This window comes from Tasmannia lanceolata, unplaced genomic scaffold, assembly GCF_043159265.1.
Source record: "Tasmannia lanceolata isolate RefF3 unplaced genomic scaffold, GAP_Taslan_0.1 ptg000020l, whole genome shotgun sequence".
NCBI classification, from domain to species: Eukaryota; Viridiplantae; Streptophyta; class Magnoliopsida; order Canellales; family Winteraceae; genus Tasmannia; species Tasmannia lanceolata.
This window is the reverse complement of record NW_027518697.1, coordinates 15012823-15038743: the sequence shown is the minus strand read 5'-3', so window position 1 is coordinate 15038743 and position 25921 is coordinate 15012823. Positions and strand designations below refer to the sequence as shown.

General features: G+C 39.6%; 2 protein-coding genes across 4 annotated transcripts; both read right to left on the bottom strand.

The window, feature by feature from the left end:
• Nucleotides 1–23: 23 nt before the first annotated feature.
• On the bottom strand, nt 24–10165 carry LOC143854671 (Zn-dependent exopeptidases superfamily protein). The gene is made up of 11 exons (XM_077364747.1): nt 9872–10165; nt 9189–9246; nt 8807–8917; nt 8325–8462; nt 7282–7351; nt 7137–7192; nt 5253–5378; nt 1193–1332; nt 1028–1100; nt 869–943; nt 24–785 (listed from the first exon to the last, which is right to left on the bottom strand). The coding sequence occupies exons 1-11, from the start codon at nt 10006–10008 to the stop codon at nt 483–485; spliced, it is 1287 nt and encodes a 428-aa protein (XP_077220862.1). The 5' UTR covers nt 10009–10165; the 3' UTR covers nt 24–482.
• Nucleotides 10166–18278: 8113 nt separating this feature from the next.
• LOC143854686 (butanoate--CoA ligase AAE1-like) lies at nt 18279–25227 on the bottom strand. Of its 3 annotated transcripts, none has more exons than XM_077364770.1 (3): nt 24910–25227; nt 20557–22044; nt 18279–18507 (listed from the first exon to the last, which is right to left on the bottom strand). In XM_077364770.1, exons 1-2 carry the CDS (start codon nt 25105–25107, stop codon nt 20575–20577), a joined length of 1668 nt encoding a protein of 555 aa, XP_077220885.1. In that variant the 5' UTR covers nt 25108–25227; the 3' UTR covers nt 18279–18507; nt 20557–20574. The 3 variants fall into 3 exon arrangements, with proteins under 3 accessions (XP_077220885.1, XP_077220886.1, XP_077220884.1); XM_077364771.1 differs by lacking the exon at nt 18279–18507 and adding an exon at nt 22710–22791 and having other exon boundaries at nt 20335–22044; nt 24910–24928; XM_077364769.1 differs by lacking the exon at nt 18279–18507 and having other exon boundaries at nt 20335–22044; nt 24910–25226.
• Between the last annotated feature and the right edge of the window lie 694 nt (nt 25228–25921).

Here is a 25921-nt window from a genome sequence, read left to right as displayed (position 1 = left end):
CATGTAAAGAGTCAAGAGCTACATAATGCAATAGTTAGAACTCTTTTTAGTGAAATCCAAAAGGCCAGACATTGGATCAATGAGTTATGATCATTCGATCATAATTGTGACTAATAACAAATGAATCGGACTCTTGATGAATAACAAGAGCAATGCACCCGATCGCATGCCGCCTTCATTCATATCAAAGTTGTTCAGCCATGAACTATGAAACCAAACACGAATCTGTTAGAATCTAATCAAATCATAATGCACAAGATCGATCTTATCTCCGGCCATGATGATCAGATTGCCGATGCTCTACTGAAAAGATCTTCCAATCTAACCAAGTCCTGATGCTTAGATCAATGAAATCTCTGACCCCCATATTTATAAAGACTCCTGGCGGAAGGCAGCGCAATAAAACAGCACCATGCATCAGAAAAAATTCCCCCTCTTCCTTTCTTTGTAAGGTTACAAGAATAACATGCTCATAATCAAATTCAAAGGGGCATAGTTGGCATCAGCGCTTTCTTTGAAATTCTTGAACAGAACATGAACATCAATAAGACTGAGGATAACATAAAGAGCCTGAAATAAGTTCTTAACTCTTGCATTCCAAGGTCAAGCACTTCTATCCTCCTGGATTCTCTGCTTCTCCCCGCTTTCAAGTCACCATCAATGTAACTATCTATAGAAACCCACTTGTGTGAATCTGCATTAACTTCAGAACTGATTTTGTCTAGGATCCGAGGACCGGCCTTAAAAATTGCGAAGAACACTTCAGACCAGTCATTGAGAACTCTCTGAAACCCATTAAAACACCAAATTAGATCAATATATACTACAGAGATGACAGAATGAATCTTTTGAATGTGTAATTACATACATTGAAAGTGACCACGTCAATGGGATTGAACATTCTAAAGCAGTCTTTTGATGAGGACTCTAAATCTCCATAAATCTGCGCAACAAACATGGGTAAAATTTTATATATGCATGTTTTGATCCATGTAGAGCACACTTATGGTGTAATTGTATCACTGACCTCAAACGTGAAAGCCATAGGGACCTTCACAATCTCATACATGTAATCGGTTGAAGTTCCATGTGCCAGATAGCTGAAATCACACAGTTTATTCAAGGGTTTTAATTCCATTTTATCCCCATTTTTTGTTTGTTATGATAAAACATGATATATGATAGGACAAACCCGACAGAGCCCCCGCCGGACCCAACTAAGCATTTGTCTTGACAGTGAAGATGGTTCACATCTTCTAGCATTGACCTCATTATATGCGATGCCAATCCATCTGGTGTTGTATTTCTGTGGTCATATGGCATGAACAGAGCCTGAATAAGAGAAGAATGCAATGGTGTAGATGATAAAAAAGAATGTCAGTATAAGGAAGTGTTAAAAAGGAAACGCATGGTAGCTTCCAACAATTGATGCAAACAAGCAATGGAAAAAATAATACTGAACATCTATCATCCATAGGGTTGAATAGTCGTAAGAGATTAAAGTTAAACACAAGTTTTAAAGGAAATCAATTCTGATGGGAAGATCAGATTGGATAATTAATCTCAGTTCAAATAAGCAGTATGCAACAATCAGAGCATCTCCTAAAGACCATGTACAAGAAAGCAATGGAAAGACATTGGTTTGGCTACGCCACCCTCTTGATTTCAAAACTGTTGATTTGGCCAATGGGAATTTGGTATTGTTCATCCATCAACTATTTCTCACCTCAAGAAGAAAAGAGGAAAGGAAAAGAAACATCAAAGTGGAAAACCCTGTTGGAGTCATAGTTTCATATAGAACAAAGAAACACCTAAACATGATAAATAAGATGAATCCTGCAAAACCGGGTCATGAAAACCCAAGCACACAGCATATTTCCAAGAATTTTGCAGATCCAGATTGATAGAGCCTATTTGTTCAAGCATCTGTGACGTGGGTGACGGATGGTGGCTTTCTTGAGTTTTTTTTTTGGTATTGGGTTGGGAGGGGGCTACAATTTTATTAAAAGAAAAGCATAATTGCCTAAGGGGCAGAGACTGACTCACACTACTAAATAACCCACCGCCCTATTACCATCTCTCAATACATGAAAGAAGGAAATGCCAAACTCGCCGATAATGTGCGGTAGTCTCATAAAACATGAGCTTCGATGAGCACCCACACACCCATGGGGGATCCAAATTGCTCGTATAATTCCCATCAAAGCCAAACTCAGTTGTATTAGCAGGATAAATCTACGTTTCTCCCTTATACAAAGATTAAGAAAGTGGGCTTCCTAGTTTCTCAGAACGTCTTGAACCGACACCCCCCGAATATTATTCTCACCAAATCTCAACATTTTCTTTGAGAGAGTGAAATGCTATAAAGCCGCAAAAGTAGGTTCTATCAATTTTATGACAATTATCACCAACATGCGTGGATATGTAATGATTATGCATAGATCACCCATATTTGTGTGGTCTGTTTCTAGTGACAGAATTCCTACTTTTATTCTCACTTCTGATACTGGAGATACCTTCACCAGGTTTCTATTCTCAGAGAAATAGATTGCTCGCCCATGGTGATAAAGATAACCTTCACCAGGTTTCCATACCCAAAAAAATAGATTGCTCACTCCTGATGATAAAGGTACATTCACAAGGTTTCAAGACAATAGATTGCTCGCCCCTGATGATAAAGATACCTTCACCAGGTTTCCAGTCTCAGAGCAATAGATTGCTCGCCCCTGGTGACAAAGATATCGTCACCAGGCTTCCAACTTCAGACCAATAGATTGCTTGCCCCTGGTGATAAAGATACCTTCACACGAAGAAAAACAGAGGGATATCTTGTTCTGTATGACGCTCCTTTTCAAATCCACCGTAGCTAACTTATCCTCCACTCACATATTAGAATATGCTTGAAGTTAGACAATAAATGGGTAAATCCCATATTCCAAAAATTGCAATTGCTAAGCCCAAGCTATCACATTACAAGTGCTTTCTCTACCCCTAATGATCCTTCCATCTTGTCTTAAAATATCAAAAGGCTGGCATAACATGCACATTTCACTCCACTGGAGTCTTTAATGTCTACCAAATTGGAAAATGGTAACACCTTAACAAACTTACCCCAGGTCATTTCTAAATATTACACCAACCTCAGATGGCATTGAATTGCCATGACAGATTCCATCAAAGTTTAGCTTCAGGGTGCACAGAGATGGCCATTTCCATCTATCCATGATCAATTTCATTGTAGGCGGCTATAGAAATTTCCTTCCAATTACGAAGAATTTCTCAGTGATAGGCCACAAAATTCATTCTATGTAAGAACTCAAGAAATGACGGATAATTGATTTGTTCCACCACTTCCCGTAAGAATAAACATGGCCATCAAATATTCTTTCACTCCCCTTATTCCAAATGCCCTAGCATTGCAAAGGGAGCAATCCCCCCCTCCTCCTGCGACCAACCAAAAAAACCCCTATAAACAAGAGGCCAATTTTACTGTTCAAAAAAAAAAATGTCATGGGCGTTCAGTCTAGAAACAAATGTCATGGGTGTTCAGTCTAATGACGAAGTTCGTGCAACACTTGCGGTGTCTTGCAACAAGACAAGTCAGTCAAGCAAGGTTGTAAGGCTTAAACCTACAAAGCGAGCACAAAAAGGGAAGCTAAGTTTTCAAGCACACGAAGCAAAGGGGCACAAAGCGGAAAGCAGTAAACTTTATTGTTGAAACTCAAACAGAGTAACAATAGAACATTGCCACATGCTATAACCAATCACCCATTACCAGAATGGAAACCCTGATAGGATATGCAAGAGCAAGCACCGCTCGATGGCCAAGCAGGCTCCTATGTTGACGCCTCAACACCGTGGTATGTCTTCAAGCTCCCATGAGTTTGTGACGGGAAGGTTTCGGCCACCCTCGCGAGACGAAATTCTTGCAAAATGGTTCGCGGTGCATGCTTACGCCTTGGATGACTGAACCTTCGGCTTTAGCGGATTGAGATGTGGTCAAGTCATATTGCCTCGTTTAGCAGGGTTTCGGTCTTGCGGATTGGTTCATGGCATGGGTCTATGCCTTGAACAACCGGGTTATGAGACTTGGCGAATTTGAGAGTTCCTTGGACATGCCTCACACTGAGATGGAATTGCACTTGGCTTGGGGGCCTCGTGCTCGATGGACTAGCGATGCAGGTTGATCACAAGAAGTTGTGCTTAAAGTGACGCTCGACAAGAGCAAGCTAAGTAGCATTGGTGGGATTGAATGGCCAGGTGATCGTGAGCATATACAAAGCATAGAAGATGTGTCAGGTGTGTAGGGACCTTCAGGGCCTTCCACTGGAGAAAGTTAGCAGGCTGACACAATCTTCCAAAAAAGCATTTGGCAGCTCTAGAAGGTAACAATTGAGGTGAAGAGTTTTTATAACAATGGAATTGAGAGATAGAATGGAATAGTTTTAAGAAATTTTTTGTAAGAACAGTAATTTCAAGAACAATGGTTACTGATGATGGAATCAGTGAGGGGAGATGAAAAACGGATGGAGAAGAGATTGAGAAAGAGAGAGAACTAATGTGAAATAGCATAAGGAGAGAAACGACATCCTGCTATATATTAAGAAATAACTTATTGCATATGACCACACTACTCTAAATGAGGGTAAATACAGAAAAAAGCGCGGCAGGCCCCCGCCATTGCGGGGTCTGGGGAGGGCTAGATGAACGCAACCTTACCCCTGCTTTGCAGAGAGGCTGTTTCCGTGACTCGAACCCGTGACCACCAAGTCACAATGGAGCAACCTTACTGTTGAGCTAAGGCTCGCCCTCTAAATGAGGGTAAATACAGAAATAGAAAAAACAGAAAAAAGAATGTACCTAATACAATATAGTACAACACATTACAACAGTTGTTGTGGCCCAGTATTTAAAGCTATTTATACTAAATAAAAGCAATAAGAAATCACCATTATCATTATATTTCCTACTTCTATAAAATGAAGAGTCATGGTTCCTTTTGAGGATGGAAATCCTTGCACTTAATGGATATGAAGGGAGCAGCCACAAAAAAAACACCAGATTCAACTTTTAGTCAAATATTTTATTCAGCTCCGCACTAGTTCAGAAGTCCTCCATGAGTAACTCAAACTTGGGGGTGTGATTTGAGTCTAGCTTTCTTTTTTAATATATTTTCTTGAAAGATCTCAAGAACAGAAGCCTATTAATAATTTAGTGAAGAGAATATCAATGAAAACTACTGCCCGACTTACCTCCATTCCAGAGTGTACATTGACCCAGAGATGTGGGCTGAAAGATTTGGAGACTTTCCGCATTATTTGGGCTTCAGGCTCACTAAAAGGAGCAGTTCCAGGATTTTCTTCATATGGATTATAATCCTAAAAGATTAGAAAAAAAAGAAGGAAATAACTTAGTGAAGGCCAAGAAAATAAGCTCAATACAACAACTCAAAACTGCACCAGAATTCATTTAAGATTTTCAAGTATTGAAATTCTAACATAAACAGAATAATAAGGGATAAAGATGGTAGGGGTCCACCCAACCCCAGCTTGCCTATAAAAAGGAAAAACAAAAACAAGGGATGACAATTTGTATTATGCAAAACAGTGCTCTTCCCTTTTCAATTGGCAAAAATCCAGGGAACCATAGCTGAAATGATGTGGCCTATGTTTTGCATGGACCAACTTGTTTGTCATTGTTGGAAAGGGCAGAGCCTGTAATAATAATTAGATAAATCTAGTGCAAACGTTAAGTAAAAAAATACCAGATGAGTTCCCTATTTACATTCAGTAATCCACACAAAGCATATCATAGTACTAAGTCCTTTTCAGTACACAAAGTATATCACCACTCTTACAAACATAATAATAATAATAATAATAATAATGGAAAATGCCGATACCCTAAGGCTTTTTCAGTCCATGAAGTATATCACCACTCTCACAAACATAAATACTAAACATGAACACGAACACAAACAGTAAAAGTAAAAGTAATAGTAATAGGTATAGTAATAGTAATAATGGTAAATGCAGATGAAACACATAAAATGGTTTTCTTTTTTTGGTAGGTAAGCTGGCTTGAACCCACAATATGGGTAAGCACATAAAATGCTGCCTCTACACTCTTGCTTTTTCCCTTTTATTGGGCCGAGGCACTAGGGGATGGGCATATCAGTTCCATTTCAAACTCATAATCATGATTAGTGTACTTGAAAATAGATAAACAAAATGGCAATATTCGTGTCAGTAAAGGGCTTCAGTTAACTGCTATGATCTGTAGACATGGGTTCGTGTGTCAAATGTCAACACAGATTACAAATTACTAATCATATGCGTACTTATACATACATATAATTAGAGATTACTAATCATAATTTGTAACAAAATAAATATGGTATTCATTTAACAAACGAATAAATCTTACGATTAAGCAACCACAAGTCCCAAAGATACATGAGACAATCAAATAACAGTGCACTCATCAATCTAATCAGTTATCATTAGTCTCCAATATGCATCGAGAAAGAGAGACCAATAGGATACAATGAATATAAAATTGGAAGAGTGTTTGTTAGTATTTTAGGTTTATGAGAGGGGGATAACAAGATTTAATAATAAAATAAGAGTTGATGATATTGAGGCAAACACAACACCCGATAAAAAAACAGTATTTCGCTTGACAAGGTACAATAACGTCTCAAGTCTCAACATGCCCACATTAAGTCTGACAGTTCTAACAGTACGCTTACAAGTGTCGATATGTGTCGACCTGTCTGTCTGCTAAAAAACAAAGTGTCGGCTTAATCATAAGTTAACTGCATTTTTTTGCCTTTAGCTAATTCAGTGGAAATATCAAGAACCCCAAATCTGCAAATTTTTTTTATAGAGCATAACAGTTGATCATGAAAAACAATATAAATCAAGTTAGCAAGCGAATTCTACTCAAGTCATTAGTGTCAAAATTCATCTACTATATGGATGAGCCATCTGGCAGGCAATCATTGATACCACACAACAGGCCTCAAGTCCCCATACAGCATTCAGAAGATAAAAAGATCAACACTGCTCCAAAGGATAAATGTGAGAACAAGAAACAAGGTAGCACATCTAAACAAAGATATAGGCAGAACAGACCTTCTCCTTTTTGCCCCAGTCAACACTCCAATTTCTGTTCAGATCAACCCCCCTTCCTGCCAAGCAACACCAACTTCAATATTTTGGTATCAAGAGGAAAAACACTACTGTATTATATTGAAGTCAAGATAAATAAACTGTATACCATTCCTCCTCTCACAAATGTCTCCTGCTTCAACAAGTTTGCGACCATTCAAATTTTCCATCGGCACCACCTACAAAATTCAAAGCCAAATCATTCCAAATGCACCTGATTTCCTATTTTTATTTTCATATTTTAAAGCTAAAAAATACAGATACGAATAACAAGCAGCATTACATACAGTTATCAGATCTATGATATATAGTTTCCTGATACACTCTGATCACAAGCTATAAAATGCATACCACCTCTGGCTCTGACAAGCCTATTGATAGTCAGTGATAAAGAAGATGGAAGATAAATTATTTGTATTAGAAAATTGCAGAGAACAATATGAAAAGTAGGTAGAAAACAGTAATGCCAAATTCCAGAAAGAGTTTCTCTACCTCATTTTGCTATGACAATTGGAGGATTCTTGAGGCGAAAGCTCATAACTAATGAAGCATAAAAGGCTAAACTCTTACCCTACAAACGTATCAAAATGCAAATGAAACACAGAATTTTCATTTTGAGAATTCAAACTCCCACTAAAATGCGAAAGCAAAAACAACAGGTGCGAATGAGCTTTGCTGTTATGGCATAGCGATTTCCAACTACGTTCTGCGGATATAAGAAGTTGAGGAAAAAAGTAGTGAATCATCTGTAGAAACTTGGTGGGGAGCTACTTTTGGAGGGTGCCTCATCTAATGTTATCACAAAGGGCGAAGAATTGCTCTCCTGGCCCATGGCATCTTGTTAGGATTGTAAATACGCTATTTGATTTCTGCTTCTTTCTTATCTCCAACTCCCACATTCCCCGTGGCGCAAAAAAGTTACATGATCGTCTCGCTAAGGGTGGTATGAGTGGAGATTCCATTTATGTGGGGCAATCTCTGCACACTTTATAATGTTAATTTCTTTCGTTTTAATAGAGTTTTTGCTCCCGGGTTCCAAGAAAAAAAGGTATATAAATTGTGAAATGTTCTTTCTTGTTCATTTTAAGCTAAGTTCGAGATAAACTACTCCTTTTCAAAGAAAACAAATTCAAACTTATGATATGCACTTACCTTTATCACAAGGTGATCCAGCGTCTTGTTCAACAAAATGGGATCCATGTTGGGCATAGTGTGCTCTTCACTTAAAATAGCCAGAAGCCGCAGTGCGACCTCAGAAGTAATAAGCTCCCTTCCATGCTGTCCAAAACTCTGGAAGACAAGGAATTTTCTGTCAAAAATACAACCCATTAACAATCCGAGACATGCTATCAAATATAATTGAATGTATCATAATTTAATACTATTTAGAGCTATAATTATGTCTAGAAAGTCCCTTCTCTTTCTTGACTGAAAGAGGGTATCAAAACTTCAAAGGATCCAGGAAAATTTTATCTTTATTTAAAAGAACCACAACTGGAATTTCTCCACATTTTCAAAATAATAATTTCAGGAAAGTAGGCTTCAACACACATCAAGGGTTTATCAACTTGCAGCATAATTTTGTTGCGTTTAACCTAATCATACCCCATTTATTGGATAATATGAAAACTTACAAGAAGGATCCGGAACTTCGAGTGCTCATCAATCTCTCTCCTAGCACGACTGTAAGTAACTACTAAGATCTCTGCAGAATAACCCTTATTTCCAGCTCTAATTGTTTGCATCTGTTTCACACCATTGAAATTCACATGATCATGAAGCTAATTTCTCAAATAAATACTGAATAAATAAACAAGGCTATTGATGTTCGCACTACCATCTTTTGATAATTGCACTAACTCATCTTGTCTTTTATTATTTAAACAGCTGTCAAATGTTATTACAGTTTCTAAAAAGCTGTCCAAAGCCAATTGAAAAAAGAAAAACAAGCTGAGTTTGTGCAATTATTAAAACATTGTAGTGCCAGCATCAGTACCCATAAACAAAATTGCTTACAGTTAATCTGTCTGGGTGCCGGCTGATCAGGGCCTTTACTTGTTTCATCAAAGAGTCACTGCGAAATTCCACGAAACAACATAAAGATTAATTTCTTCAACAGAAAAGTTTCATATGATAAAAAAAAATCATTGGAATACCGCCCGATTGGGTTCACATATTCAAATTGCTTAGGATCTCCTAATTACAAAAAAAATGCCCAATTGGGTTCACGTATTGAAATTGCATAGGATCTCCTAATTACAAAAGAAATATCATGAAATTGGAAATTGAAAAACTGCACAATCCAACATGATTCTCAAATAAAGGTTTCAGAAAATGTTAAACACAAACCCAATTCAGTAAATATCATGAAATTGGTAGGTAAAAAAGCTGCACAATCCAACATGATTCTCCAAAAAAAGGTCTCAGAAAATGTCAAACACAAACCCAATTCAGTAAATATCATGAAATTGGGGGGTGAAAAGCTGCACAATCCAACAAGATTCTCCAACAAAAAGGTCTCTTAGGATATGTTAAACAGAAGCCCAATTCAGCATCCTTTCTGATTCCCCAATCAAATGAAAATCCAAGTACGAAAAAAACAAGCAAAAGAAAAACAGAATTCCTATAAAATACGTAAAATTTTGAAAAATAAAAGGAGAATATTGTAAAAAAATATATATGGGTTTTGTAGAGATTACCTCGAATGGTAAAGATCGGATTTGAATGGCTTGAAAGAAGGGTTGGAGAAATTTCTACCATGAACGAGCGCTGAAAATTGCAGAGAATAAAAGAAGAAGAAGAAGAAGAAGAAGCAGAGGGAAAAAAGAGAGCCCATTTGAAGAGAAGCTCTGCTTTATTTCTTCTATTATTTTCTGCTTCTTTTGCCAAAAAACATGTTGAATTTGCGTATATGCAATGAAATGCTGTTTTCAACTTTCAGAAATGAGAGATTCTCTCCATCTTTCCATGTTCTATGGTCAATCGAAGGTATTAAATATTCTGGCCTCATTTCAGGGAAATAATATATTTGCCCCCCTTTTTCTACTTGGAGCAGCCCCTCAAATATACTGTGGGAACTGCCCCCAAGTAAAAAAGAGGGTAAATTTATGACTTCGCATTATTCCCTTTTTTGACCTTTACTTTACAGAGTTCTGATATTCCCCCCGCCCCCACTGAAATTTTTTTTGGGGTGATGATATTTTCACCCCCCTGCATTACCCATGCACCCCCCTGATAACTTGATTTGACGTGAAAAGCTTTTTGACGTCAAATCACTTTATAAGTGGGGCGCATGCGTAATACGGGGGGCTGAAAATATCATCACCCATTTTGGGTGGGTAATTTATTTGCCTATTGATCTAGACTATGCAATTCATGGGCCGTAGATTAAAAAATACGTGGGGTGCTAACAAGCATCCGATCAAAACACGGCTTTTTTCATGTCTAATTTTCATCAAATGTTATGGGCAACAATAATAAATAAAAAAATCCGATTTATTGGACGGTTAGGATTGTTGCTATTATATGAATTTTTAGATTGTGGCACATCCAAGAGGTGGCATGGAGATGAACCATCGCTACCTTTTGATCACAATAAATCTAGACCGTTCGATTGATGGGCCGTAGCATAAAAACACGTGGGGTACAATTGACCATGCGATCATCAATCTACATGTTTCTAGGCCAAATGCCGCCAAATCTAGACCGTGCAATTCATGACCCATGCAACTGAGGGGTCATAGCTTAAAGTATAGATGGATGGTTAGGATCGTTAACAGTGTGTAACCGTTTGGATACATGGATTTTATAATCCAGGATTGTAAAATCAAGCTTAAACCTGGATTTTAAGTGCTAAAACCTTGAGGTGTGTTACCACTAGGGGTGGCAATCCAACCGAAACCGAACCAAAACCGAACCGAAAATTCGGTTTCGGTTTGGTTCTACCAAACCGAACCGTTGCCCTCGATTTCCAATGATTATGAGTAAGGGTGGCGAAATTGGCCGAACCGAGCCGAAAATTCAAATTTCGGTTTGGGGATCAAACCAAACTGAAACCGAACCGTTGCCACCCCTAGTTACCACTCGATCTTCTAAAATCCAAGGCCATTTGGATACATGGATTTTATAATCCAAAATTGTTACAATCTAAAACCTGGATTTTATAAGCTAAAACCTGAGTTTTAAATACTAAAAGCTGGATTTTGAATGCATAAATAGGGTTTGTTCCCACTCAATCTTGTAAAATCACGGTTTTTACAATCCTCGATTATAAATTCCATGTAACTATTCAAGAGGTGGCCTGCTATTGGATTGTTTTGGCCTTTTGGGCATTTGCGTGGGAAAACATTTGAAGCTACTACACATAAAAATTGTATATACACTGAATCTCACTGTATAGGGGCCCACCAACAAGATCTCTACATGATCTAGTCAATTCACTAGGTGGGCCATCGTGAAGACAACGATCCACACACCTGCTCATGGATCGTACGGCTAGGATTTTTTAATTAGAGTGGCAGTCTACACTGTAACACTATCTTATTTCAAGGTGGGCCCCCACATGAAGAATAAGGATCATCTTGATATCACGTGGGTGGGCCCGGGTGAAGCTTCTCAGAATAATTTCAAAAGATGCACCATTATTAAAGGTCCGTGTGTGGGCCCCACGCTAGGCGTGCCATGCAATATTTCTATTATCGACAGCCAATACAAGTGGGTTAGCAGGAGGATGTTTCAAATAAAGAAGATGAATTATATGGTTTGAGGCTGTATTATTCAAGTACAAACAAATCACGTCAAAGGGGGGCCCATAATCCTAGAGGGGAGGGTGGGCCGAAAAAACCATCGTCCCAAAAAAAATAGAAGAAAAATATGGGCCCCACTGCATTTGAAATCTTAACCAATAGGCCGCTCACAATGGATTGATAAGATTCCTTAAATAACATATATTTTTCTCTTAGACATAACTTTATGGTCTCTGATATTTTATAGCATCAACTTCGATTTTATGTTGATACTTTATAATCTTCATGACAAATGTTTAACATTGGAAAACAAGTCATATATAAATTTAGAGTTTTTATAAGATGTTTGCACGTTCACGCCCTCAAATTTGATAGGGACAACGAATTTTTTAGGGGTTGTCATTGGATCAAATATCAAGGGCGGCATCTATGTCGTACTCGCGACCACCGTATAATTTTCACTATAAATTAAGGGAAATGATATCAGCACAACTGTGTTTTGTTAAAGACGCTCATGTATCTTATCTTTTAGTATTTGAATGGCTTGTAAGAGCTTTTTGGGAAATGTAATGACCTTTTGAAAGCTCTTTAAATACTAAAAGACGAGATACATGAGCATCTATAACAAAACCTAGTGGTGCTGAAATCAACTCAACTCAACTCAGCCTTTGTCCCAAACTAGTTGGGGTCGGCTAAATGAATCCTTTAGAAAAAAATTCATGAAAAAGGTAAAAGGAATCTACTCGGCTTAAATCCTAGTTCTAGTTGGGTTCTTCTACGTGAATCATTTTCTTCCATTCTATCCTATCCTAGCTATCAAGTCTTTCCTTATTGTGTCTACCCAAGTCGTTTTCGGTCTGCCCCTACCTCTTTTTACTCCATCAATTTGGTACGAGTCGCCTCTTCTCACCAGAGCATCCAAAGGCCTACGTTGGATATGTCCAAACCATCTTTAGCGGTGCTCTCTCATCTTCTCCTCAATTGGTGTCACCCCCACCTTTTTACGAATGTCTTCATTTTTAATTCTATCTAACCCTGTATGGCCGCACATCCATCTAAGCATTCGCATCTCGGCTACACTCATCTTATGCACATGTTGCTTCTTAGTGGCCAAACATTCTGAGACATACAGCATGGCTGGCCTCACAGCTGTTTTATAAAACTTTCCCTTCAACTTGGTAGGGATTTTACGGTCGCACAAAACTCCTGAGGCAAACTTCCACTTCAACCAACCTGCTCTTATTCTATGGTTAACATCCTCTTCAATCTCTCCTTCCTTATGTAGAATTGAACCAAGATCGCAAAAGAAATCCCTCTTAGGTACCTTTTGTCCAATCATATTCACTTCATCCTCGTTCCGCCTTCTTACATTACTAAAGTTGCATTCCATATATTCTGTCTTAGTCCTACTCAGTCTAAAACCTTTGGATTCCAAAGTAGTTCTCCATAACTCTAATTTAGCATTTACTCTTGCTTTGGTTTCATCGATTAATACTATGTCATCTGCAAATAACATACACAACATCACTTCTGTTGGGGAAACACGGATACACCGCGGCGGATAAATTTCCCCATTCTATCTGCAAATCAAGAAAATAGCCATGAACAAGAAACCACAAAGCGCAAAAAATAGCAATCCACCACACAAATCAAGAACACCCGATTTTAACGTGGAAAACCCTTCAATGTTAACGGAAAAAACCACGCGACAAACTCCGAAAGAAATCAACTATGAAAAGAGAAATACAAAGTCTTTTTTCTCAAGTTTTTTCAAAAACTTGAGGAATACACAAGAATAGAAGATAAAGAATAAAATATTGGAGGAAATACGGGTTACCTCATGAAACCCTTGCATGAGAACGTTTTCCCACCTCAAAGAACCAAGCATGAGATATCTTCTTCCTCTTCTCTAAGAACCACTCCAAAACCCTAGGTTTTGGCTTCCTCTTCTCTTTTCTTTCTTGCCCAAGCAAAGACTTCAACATTCAATGGAGATTAGGGCTTCCAAAACCCCCTTTACGATTATGCCAAAAGCAAACCCTAGATGAATCGAAGAGAAACCCTTTTTTCTCTTCTCTTTTTCTCCTCTCTCTTCACATCCTTTTTTTTTCTTTTTTTGTTTCACTGTTATGAAACCCCAACTCACAACTCTTCTTTTTTTACAAGAGAGTTGCGTAAGTGGTGGGGCTTACATCATGGGGTGGACTCACAACAATCTCCCCCTCCAGCCTCATGAAGGAGGATCTCTGAACTGGATGCTCACGTGGCACCCATGCCTGCCAAAGCTCTGCATAGCTCATGCTTCTCCTTTGTCACTGTCTTCGTCATCATGTCTGACGGATTCCAATCGGTGTGATTCTTGCTAATCCTCATCAACCCATTTTTCAAAACATCTCTAATCCAATGGTAACGCACATCAATGTGCTTCGTCCTAGAGTGATAAGTGGCATTCTTGCTTCGCAGATAGAAGGGGAAAATTTATCCGCCGCGGTGTATCCGTGTTTCCCCAACAAACTGGTATCAAAGCTCAGGTGGAGCGATCGTCCAGGCCCGGTGGAGTGATCGTGGGTGTTGTGATTGGATCGCGCTTAGAGCGATTTTTTTTGCGTGGAAAGATTGTCAAAGAAGATTCTCGTTCGAGGTGGAGTTCTACACCGTGAAGTGCGGAGTAATCTGAGATGGCGGTAAAATCAAGTTCTACTCAGTTCAACATCGACATATTTGACGGAAAGGGGAGTTTCACCCTATGTCAAATGAGGGTGAAGGACATCCTAGTTCAACAGGGCTTGACTAAGGCGTTGAAAGGAAAGGATTCAGCAGGAGAAGATAACGGGTGCCGAGTGGGAAGACATCGAGTCGAAGGCGGTCAGCACGATTCTACTATGTCTGGCAGATAGCGTTATTTTTAATTTTATAGAAGAGGAAAACGCGCCTAAATTATGGGAGAAGTTAGAAATGCTTTATATGTCAAAAAGCTTAGCGAACCGGTTGTACCTAAAGCGGCAATTGTACAGGCTGAAGATGGAGGAATGCGGAGATCTTCTGGAACACATCACGGTGTTCAACGGACTTGTGGATCAACTCCACAAGGTTGACGAAAAGTTGAAGGAAGAAGACAAGGCCATTTTGCTTCTTACTTCTCTTCCTGATTCGTATGACAACCTGATGACAACTTTATTGTATGGTAAAGATACAATAAAGTTAGAGGAAGTCACGGCGTCACTCTTATCGAATGAGATGCGGAAGAAACCTGTTCTTGGTGTACGTGAAGAACAAGGATTGGTTGTTCATGGTGGGAATCAAAGAGGAATGTCGTCTGATAGGGGATCTAGTAAATGTAGGTCAAGATCCAGGGTTGGCGGAAAAGGGGTGCAATGTTACCGTTGCAAGGAATATGGCCACATCAAGCGGGATTGTCCGAAACGAGCTGACCAGGTGGGCAATGGTGCTATGAATGTTGTGGTGGCGGTAACGGATGTGCAGGGCGAAGAGTTTGGAGACGTTCTCACAGTCTCCACAGGTAATCACACTTCTCCTCATGATGAGTGGATTTTAGATTCTGGGTGCTCTGTTTATGTATGCTCCAGGAGGGAATATTTTAATACGTTCCAGGATACTAGGGCTGGTGTAGTGTCCTTGGATGACGGGTCTACTTGTGACGTCACGGGAGTTGGGACGGTGAAGATCAAGATGTTCGATGGAGTGGTTCGTACTTTGGGTGGTGTGGCGTATGTCCCAAAGATACGGAAGAATCTAATATCTCTTGGCCGGTTGGATTCCAGGGGTTGCAGTTTTTCAGCTGTAGGTGGAGCCATGAAAATCACACGTGGCTGTATGGTTGTGATGAAAGGAGAGGAGTGTGGTGGATTATATCGTCTGGTCGGGGACACGGTGGCTAGTGGTCCTAAGATCTCAATGGCTAGATGGAAAGGTAATGGTGTGTGCACACGTAGGGTCTCTTTCGCAGTTGGTGCAGAGATATGTTTCCAGGTTGTAGACAATGGTGAGAAGGTGACAGTACCTACATTGGGGAGGATGGATTGAGATCCCTCTCCAAGGTTGACTGGGTGAGTCAACGAGTTGGCAGTGCTACACATGTGCATTGGCCGTGTTGATCGAATCGGGAGGAGTCAGAACAAAGGTGATTCGAGAGTGTGTAACTAGTACTTTAGAAGGCCAATGATGGTTTGCGGCGATAGCGGACCGGTGGCGACATCAACGAAAATTCTTTAGGTAGCTGGGAAATAAGCCAAGGTGGAGATTGTTGGGAAAGTTGCCTTATTTCCCACCCACGGTGGTTGCTTGGGTGGGTAGGCAAAGGTAAAAATAGAGATTTCTATTTTTAGCTTTTGGGAAAACTAAACTATAAAAAGAGAGGTGTTGTTCTCTTAGGTTGCGGCGAAACAAGACGTCTTTGATGTGTCGTCTGCCAAAGGAGAGAGAAAGGGAGAAGAGGTTTTTCATCTCGGGATTTTCCCTTAGGTTCTTTTTTGGGTTTATCTCTCGTGTTATCTCTTGTGTACGGTCTTGGATTTGAGAAGCAAGGAAAGGGTTGTGGGTTTGTGGGTTTGAGATTAATCCATTGTAATCCTTGTATATTATTTTCTCATAGTGGAAAATCGTGTTTCTCGCCCGTGGAGTAGGCTTGGCCGAACCACGTAAAATCTTGGTGTTCATCTTGTGGCTTGTTTATTTTACTTTTCCGTTATATTTGTGCACGATCGGATCGGGTCGGATTGCCCTTCGGATTTTCTCAACAACTTCATCCTGGATACCCTCCGTAAGCTCATCCATAACTAGCGTCTAGTGGTGCTGATATCATTTCCCTAAATTTATAGTTCCAAGATGGCGACTATTTTCAATAAATTATCCTGCCAATTTTATGATCACAAAGAGTAGTGCAGGCAATAAGTTCTTGATATGAATCTTCTTACTTGATATCCCTGACAGAATGAAAGTCGTTGCCCTCAGCATTGCGGAACCTTGGATGTGTTTGGTTGCACAAAAGCTCATTAGCCGTCGGAATTTAGCTTGGATTTGGCAAGCCATTCCATGTTTAGTTGCCAAAAATAGCATTGAACTCCCTTGCATGTCTCTCATGTAATAATTGTTTGTCTGTTGATATGGATTACTTGCCCACTCTTTATGACTTTTAAACCAAATTCTTCAATTTTGATTGAATTTTATAGGGAATGATGCTCTCTCTTTCTCCCACTTCTCATTCTCTCTCCCTATATTGGTAATGACACCCCCTACTTATTCTCCTACTCTCCGAGTATGTGCCGCTCAACCAAACACTACTTACTATTCTCCAAGGAAATCCAAACAAATTAAAATGCTTGTCTCCTCCCTTTCGATTTCTGATTCCACTACTCTCCAAGCCACCCCACGCAAATTTTGGGATACTATCTTTTTCTCTATATTATTTTTAGGGATTTACTAGGGACCATCGCAGAAGGCATTTCACGGAGTGTCTGCTGCATGAGAGCAGCCACATAGGCTCAGATTTTGTCTTATCCATAATTTTGTCTTATCCATTTAATTCATCTAAGGTTGGATTTGCTAGGGACCGTCGCAGAAGGCATTTCACAGAGCGTCTGCTGCACGAGAGCAGCCACATAGGCTAAGATTTTGTCTTATTCATTTCATTCATCTGGGGTTTCTGCTCTGTGATGGTCCCTAGTGAATCCCTTATTTTTATCAAAAGCTTTAATTTTGCCAGTTATTAAAGTTCAAACATGTGGAACTCATAATTTTGTCCTTATATGTTGTTCCTAATCTTTATCCTAATTGTCACATTCTCGGTAAGTGTACGTAAATCATGATATTCTCATTTTTTATTTTAGGTTATCTATCATCGGATTTGATCATAACTTACTTTTTGTATGGTTCTGAAGGAGAGGGAATCAAGAATTATTCTGTTTACTAGTAATCATATCGCTCATAATATTCTATGAAATGTGTTGGTTGTTATGAAACAAGAAAGTAACAGGTACCATATTGCTTTCTTGAATGCTTGTTTGTAAACAACCAATTTGTAGCTCAGAAAGAAAAGAAGGGAGGCATAATTAGAATGTGGCTTTGTTTGTAAACAACCAATTTGTGGCTCAGAAAGGAAAAGAAGGGAGGCATCATTAGAATGTGGCTTTGTTTGTAAACAACCAATTTGTGGCTCAGAAAGAACAGAAGGGAGGCATCATTAGAATGTGGCTTGAAAGCAGAAACAACAGAAGTAGTTCCTAGTCAACTATGTTCCCTTTTATGTGATTTGGGTCTGTTTGCATTGGTTCTTGAACTGCAGGGGAAGCTTTTTTTTCAATTTTTGATCTTCTAATTCTCCAACCCTTATTTCCATTTCATCCACAAAGGAGCCTCTAGAAAACTAACCACATTAGTTCTTCCACCATAATCTATCTCACCAGTCAAGTCACCACACATAGATCTGTTGTGATTACAGTAATTTCAACAGGGCGTGTATGGATTACCTCTTTCGATGTGAGGTTGTAGATGGGGAATACACATTCGAACAATCGCAGGGACTTCCAACAGTGAAAGATGAACTAACTAGATGGGCCACCCAAAACATGGAGCTGACATTGAAATTGATAATTAATGTTAGATCATAGCTATCTCAAAAAAGTAGACAGGAACAAAGGATCATGAATGAAACAAGGTGCAAACTGTGCAAAGGAAGAAGTGAATTAATCATAATGGAGACAAGGAGGCGAGCTAAAGGAGAGATTCTTGATTGCTTAGACCATATAGGTTTTCCCAAGTCAACACACAAGGAGAACTAGTCCTACTCTTACCAAGGTAGAGATGAAGTGGAGACATTTAAACTTTCTCATGCTAGTCACCATGAATTGGTTCAAGATAATATGCACAAAAGGAGGTTGTTGTCAATAAGCTGCTATATTAATTGCGGTGTTTATGGGCCTGATGATGAAAAAGTTCTGCTGGTTCTTAGCGGGCTTAGAGAATCATTCATCATGTTAATCTCATCAACCACCACTCATCTGCCTACAACAACTTTAACCGAGCTTTCGCCGAGTAGAGAGTAGTTTTTTTTGTCTTATCCTTTTTTTACTCATTTTTATGGCCATACCTTTGGATGACGTAATCGCATAAGCTTTTTTTTTTCAATGGTGATGCATAAAATAAAGAAGGGGAGGAAAAATTCCATAGATTAAGATGGGCAGGTAACAACAAACAAAAGCAAGGGAAAAACAAGCACAGAGACAACATCAAGGGAAGGTAATCAAATAACTCCAAGGCCGCTCTCGACGCTAGAACAAGCAAAATGATCCACCTCACTACCAGCCAAACAAAATTTGTAGAATGAGTTTCATTTGTGTCCAAAATCTCTTCAACAGTGACAATAACCTCTAAGGATAAGAATTACCACCTTGAACTCAACAGATTACATTGAGAGTCCCATTCCACAATGAGAGGATCCAAATGCGACTTGTCCACAAGTCCAATCCCACTAGGCAGAGTCAGGAGTTCTGCCTCGCTGGAATCGGTTACGCCAAGAGGCCCTGAACAAGCCCTAATGAGCTCTGCCTTTGCCGCAAGAATAAGGCAGCAGGGGGATGGGCCCATAGGTAAATGGTTGAGACCTTGTTTCTCAACCTTGAGGTCGCAGGTTCGATCCCAGCTTACCTACCCAAAAAAAAAAAAGAATAAAGCAGCCTACACCCATCGGGTCAAGGTTCCCTAAGCTTGACCCATCAAAGTTTAGCTTTAGAAGTCTCGAGGAAGGAGGGTCCTGATTGAGCCATCTATGCTATGTTATATTGCTGATAAAATGATGTTGACCAATTAACTTTACTGGTTATAAGTATAACACAGAACAAAGAAAAATAAAAAAGGTACAAACGGAGCTCAACTGTCCAAATGAATTTTTTTTATTCATCTAGATATCTATTTTTCAAATTCTCACATTTCTGCATCTAATTTCAGGATATTTTGATTGAATTGAGGCGAAAAGACAACTAGCAATGGCAAAGCCTACACTACCGTAGGCAAGACCAGACCCAATTGAATCCCATGTCATTCTATACTTGGTGGTTTACCAGCTTAAAATACAACCATGATTCTGAGTCATTGGATTGGGTACACAATTGGTTCTCATTAGGATCATTCATCTGTACTTAAATTTTCTACTTGTGTCATCTATATGTTCAAAGACATTTGATGGGCTCTGATGGGCTTTTTTGTTTCACAGGAATTTTGTATGATTGCTTTTACGTATCTCTCTAATCTTGGAAGGAAAGCTGAATGGTGTGATCATCAATCAAAGAGGCAAGGTATTTGGCTTGCAAAAGTGAGTGGATGCATGCTAATTTTGATGGAGCTGTCAGAGGAAATATTAGGTATTCTAATCTCATTATGGAACTGGTTAACCAGACTAAAAATACAATCAAACCAAGAGCAGCAAATAAGTTACTCTCTGAAAATTTGCCCTGAGGGCTGGCAGGAAGTCACATTTCAATTTATAGATAAGCAGAGTACAAATAGTGCATATCCTCAAGTGAGAAGAATACATTAATAAGATAATTGATAGGTATGGACTAGCACTAAATTGCAAATTATATTATAGACTGCATGAGCTTTCAGAAAGCACCATTACCAAATACCTAGTAAGGAAAGATGCTTTAGAGCTTGCTTGTATTCCTTTTAGAAAGAGATCCCATGGCCTTCGCCTTCTCCTTGAGAATAAACTTCTGCACCTTTCCAGTTGAAGTTTTTGGGAGATCTTCAAAAATGACAGTCTTAGGAGCCATATAATGTGGTAAACGGGCACGGCAAAACTTGATAATATCTTCGGAGTTTGCATCACAACCCTCTTTTAACTTCACAAACGCGCAAGGTGTCTCCCCCCAATGCTCATCTGGCCGTCCAACAACCGCTGCCTCCAATATTGCTGGATGACTAAACAACACCGAGTCCACCTCGATTGAGCTGATATTCTCACCTCCTGAAATTATAATATCCTTCGAACGGTCTTTAAGCTCTATATAACCATCGGGATGCTTGATGGCAAGGTCCCCGGATCGAAACCAACCCCCACTAAAAGCTTTTTCCGTTGCCTTCAAATCTTTCAAGTACCCACTCATCACAGTGTTTCCTCTAAACATCACCTCGCCCATGGTTTTTCTATCAGCTGGAACACTCTTCATAGTATCAGGATCTTTAATGTCAACCTCCGCCATTCCAATATGGTGCAGCCCTTGACGAGCCTTCATCATTGCTCGCTCCTCAGGAGGCAAGGAATCCCATTCGGGCTTCCACGTACAAATTGTTCCCGGCCCATAAGTTTCAGTCAGTCCATACGAGTGTAACACATCAAAACCGATCTCCTCCATTTTGAATAATACATGTGGAGGTGGTGGTGCACCGCCAGTCATTGCCCTTACCTTGGATGGGAGTGGCTTGATATCCTCGGCAGGTGCATTCACAATCATGTTCATAACCGTGGGTGCACCACTCAAGTGAGTTACCTTGTGTAGTGAGATACAATCATATATATCCTTTGAAGAGACATGTCTAAGGCACACGTTGGTCCCACCCTGAGCTGCTAACCCCCAAATGAGACACCACCCATTACAGTGGAACATGGGCACGGTCCATAGATACACGGGCATTGTGCCCATATCATTTAAAAGAACCGCCGCCAATGAATTAAGATAAGCACCTCTGTGGCTGTAAACAACTCCTTTGGGACCAGACGTGGTTCCAGACGTATAATTAAGTGAGATTGGTTCAAATTCATCCTCCGGCCATCTAATCTCGAACTCGGGTTGGCCAGTCCTCAATAGATTCTCGTACTCCAAGTTATTGAATGATAAAGTATTGCTAATGGCGGGTGATGAAGGATTGGATTCTGGGATTAGGACTAAGAGAGGTGGCTTGGTTTGTTTCTGAGAGAGAAGGTTAAGAGCCCCACGAGCCATTTCAAGGAACTGGTAGTCGACAAAGATGAGCTTGGCCTCTGAGTGTCTCAGTAAGACTGATAACATGGCTGAATCATGCCGTGTGTTAAGTGTACAGAGAACTGCCCCGCACATTGGGACACCAAAATGCAATTCATACATTGCTGGAATGTTTGGTGCCAGCGCAGCAACCTGCTCGAACAATTAATAGTTAATTAGAAAGAACAACAATAATTCACGAATATCACCATATGCAAGGCTATGCAATAGCCCCTATAAAAAATCAGACAGGTTAATTTGATGGAAAATACATGTACTGGCAGTAAATAGAGAGAAGGGTGGGAGGGTTCCCAGTACGTAAACAACTAAGGAATAAAAGAGACAATACAAAAATTGTCAAAACACATAAGAATACACAGAAATGAAGAGAAAATTACATGGATGGCCTCAACATCTATCTATCTATGATATAGATGCGGAAAAAGATATCTCCGCTCCCTTTTTCTAATATTTCCACATACGGTAACTTCATACGACTATTGCGGACACATGAATGGACGGCTCAGTTTTTCCAAAGTTTAGGGCACGGATACGGATATGAGTATTCGGAGCATAAGACGCAAGACATGTTCAAATATGATACCATAAAACCTAACTAAATTTAACTTTAAAGACAAAAGTAACAATACATTCAAAATAGCATCTATGAGACACACTCAAAATTATAATTGTAAATATGCAACATTTAAAAGAAAAAAGCATATTAGTTGATTTGAGGAGTGACAAACATTTGAAATATGATAGTTATTTTGACCAACTATGACGTATTCAGTACAAGTATAGGCATAGTATCGTACCAGACACGATATGTTGGGCCTCTAAAAGCATTTGATGTGACTGCGAACAAGTTTTTCCCAAAAGAAAATGAAAATCCACCTCCTGAAGTCATACAGATCATTACAAGTTGAAGTTATGTCTCAGCTCTAGATTTTGCCACTGGGCTATTTGTGGTGTTTTCATTTGAGGAGTGTACCAAGAAACATAAGGAAAGTGATAGTGATGTGGCAAGAATCAGAATACCCTGCCCAATCAGTATCAACATAGACAATAAGAGCGAGAAGCCCAAGAAGAGATACAACAGACCATGAACTAGTTCACCACATACATTGCATAGGCAATGTCTGTTGTGAAATTATATCATTTAATTCATGTGGTCACCTCGGTTGTGACTACGTGCGTCGTGAGAAATCAGCCCATTCACTTTTGTGTGAATGGCTGACATTAAAAAACCTGTTTTCAGTTAGAATAATATCAGCCACTCATGCAAAAGTGGGCTGATTTCGAGTGACGCACTTAGTCACAAAGGAGGTGAAACATGCTCCTGTAATTTACCTAAGTACAAGTTTGTAGGCGCAATTTGTATATCCAAGTAATCTGACTAACTTTCTCACCCAAATTTGGCCTTACCAACTACCAGAATACAAGATCATCAGAGCAATTTCACATCCAAGCCATTAATAAACCTTCTTACCCACTTTACTAGCTACATGTGCCATAGCCCATATACTCTATTTCCACACTGGAATGTGCCATAGCGACATGCTTTTTCCTTTCCAGAGAATTGAAATTCTCTCTAGATAAACACTATCTAGCTTGAGGTATTTGATTGGATACTGTTATAAAGATTAAACCCACCCACACACACAGATGCCAGACAGTTGAGTATACAGGGGAGAATTTATTACTTTTTCTTTTGGTCATACTGTGTTGAGTACTTGTTTTATTTTCTCTCATCTTTTTTTCATTTGGATCCTTGCTTCTTGTGTTATAGTATGTCACTCGTGTTGGTTTTCTGGATTTCTATTGCTTGGTGACCGGTTTGAATATGCAACCACTACCATTTTGGGTGCAATTTGTGAATAAACTGCAATCTGGAAAAACCTTTCTAGATTGCAGTTTACACACAAATCACATCAGAAATGCAAGTGGGTAGCACAACATAGCACAACAAACTGACAATAGAGACTGAAAAAAAAACAAGATTGTGAAAAAACAAGTTGTGTGAAGCAACAATTTCCAATTTGGAAAGTCATACTATGTCAAATGCGGATGAATTTTTGACATCTTCATTGCAAAATGGGAAAACATACTGTTGAGAAAATCCGCGGAGCAAATCTGATCTTGTTGTGCACAAATAAATAGAAAAGTAAAAAATAAATAAAAAATCAATTCGCAAGATGAACACCGAGATTTAACTGCCAAGATGCCCACATCCACAGGCGAGAACACGATCTTCCACTATGAGCTTCTCAGCCAAGACCTTACACAAGATAAACCCGAGAAAAATCCACAATGCTGTTTTTGGTTGCACAAAATCCCTGCTGCCGTGGGGATTTTGTTTGGGATTGGGATGTCATTCCTTGTTTGGTTGCCAATATTGCATTGAACTCCCCAAAGATTTCTTAGGATGTCTCCTGGGCAATTATTACATGTATGTAGAGGTGGCATTCTTGTTCCTTAACTTTCAAACCAAACTCCGCAACAAAGGTGGGAAAGGTGCTTTTTCTCTCTTTCTCTCTCTATTCCCTCTCTCTCCAACTCTATTCTCACTCTATATTGGTAATGACACTCCTAATCACTCCCCTACTCTCCAAGTCTATGCCGCGCAACCACTCACTACTTACCACTACTCTCCGAAGTAATTCCAGGCAGATCCAATGCTTGTCTCCTCCCTGTTGAGAACTTATTCCACTACTCTCCGAATCTATTCCGCAAATCCAAACAGACTCCAGGAGAAAACCCGAGAGGAATCTCTCTCTCTCTCTCTCTCTCTCTCTCTCTCTCAACCCTACCAAGAGAAAATCTCAAAAGTTAAAACCCACGATTTTTCCAAGAGAAAACCTCCAAGTCAAACTCAAAATCTAAGAAAATTAAACAAAAAAAGCAATCCAACAGTGCATGATTTTTACCAAACAAACTCAATCAGACAAAACCCAAGAAGAACAAAACACAAAAACTCATAACAAAGCATGAATGCATAAGTATCAGAGAGCTTACAACATCCCCACGAGAAATCCCCATCTGGGTCAGAGCAGAAGCTAGACAGAGACATCGTTCTAGGGTTTGTCCCCAAGTATACTTCAAAGACCCATAAATAATAGAAATCTGATCTCTGTAAACACTAGCTGATCTCTCTAAGAAACTTATTGGAGACAAAGGAATGTAATTCGCTGAGCATCGAATTAGACCCTCCATCAATTTCCAACTTCAATGGAGGAATGAACAACAGAGAGAGGATTTCTGAAGAAAAGATAGAGAAGTTTGACCGACGAGTACATAAATGTACAGAAAATGTTTGTACAATTGTACTTGAATAACGAAAAGAAAAGATACGAGAGGTGTATATTCAATCCCAGCTTAAAGGAATTGCTAGCGTCCATCGCATTTCGGGGCTGGTCTGTCGCATGAGCTTTGTTTCCATTCACGAGGTGGTTGTGGCTGGTCTGACATGCGACAGACCAACCGCGAAGTGCCTTTTGCGATGGACCCTAGCAAATCCTCATGGTACATGACTCTCTCTCTCCTCAATATGTTAGGTGTAAATTTGGGGCTGCCATATTCATAATCCCGCTTCCGACTTACCTGATACACGTGGACCACGTGGTGTGTGTCGTTGCGTCCCGCCTCCGACTTACCTGATACACGTGGACCACGTGGTGTGTGTCGTTGCGTCCCGCCTCCGACTTACCTGATACACGTGGTGTGTCGTTGCATGTATCCGTAGGGACTAGTTCTACTCCCAAAGGGGGTGGGGACAGCCTACGTCATCAAAAAAAAAAATATATATATATACTCATGAGTTTAACCTATTAAAAAAAAATATTCATGAGTTTAGCGCAAATAGTGGACACCGCGTACAAAATGGTGGGCCCACCCAATTCATGGACTTCAGTAGAGATCATGGGACCCACCTCATAAAAACATGAGGTGTAAAATGGTGGGCCCACCCTATTCATGGACTTCAGTGGAGATCATGGGACCCACCTGATCAAAACATGAGGTGTTAAAA

What these genes read in the sequence shown, in the direction of transcription:
- LOC143854686 (XM_077364770.1), bottom strand. Translation starts at nt 25,107, where the DNA reads ATGGAGGGTCTAATTCGATGCTCAGCGAATTACATTCCTTTGTCTCCA. An exon ending in GGATTTCTCGTGGGGATGTT is followed by an intron (nt 22,045 to 24,909) that starts GTAAGCTCTCTG and finishes TTGTTCGAGCAG; the next exon opens with GTTGCTGCGCTGGCACCAAA.
- LOC143854671 (XM_077364747.1), bottom strand. Translation starts at nt 10,008, where the DNA reads ATGGGCTCTCTTTTTTCCCTCTGCTTCTTCTTCTTCTTCTTCTTCTTT. An exon ending in ACTGGGGCAAAAAGGAGAAG is followed by an intron (nt 5,379 to 7,136) that starts GTCTGTTCTGCC and finishes CTAATCTTTTAG; the next exon opens with GATTATAATCCATATGAAGA. An exon ending in TCCGGCGGGGGCTCTGTCGG is followed by an intron (nt 1,101 to 1,192) that starts GTTTGTCCTATC and finishes GTGTGATTTCAG; the next exon opens with CTATCTGGCACATGGAACTT.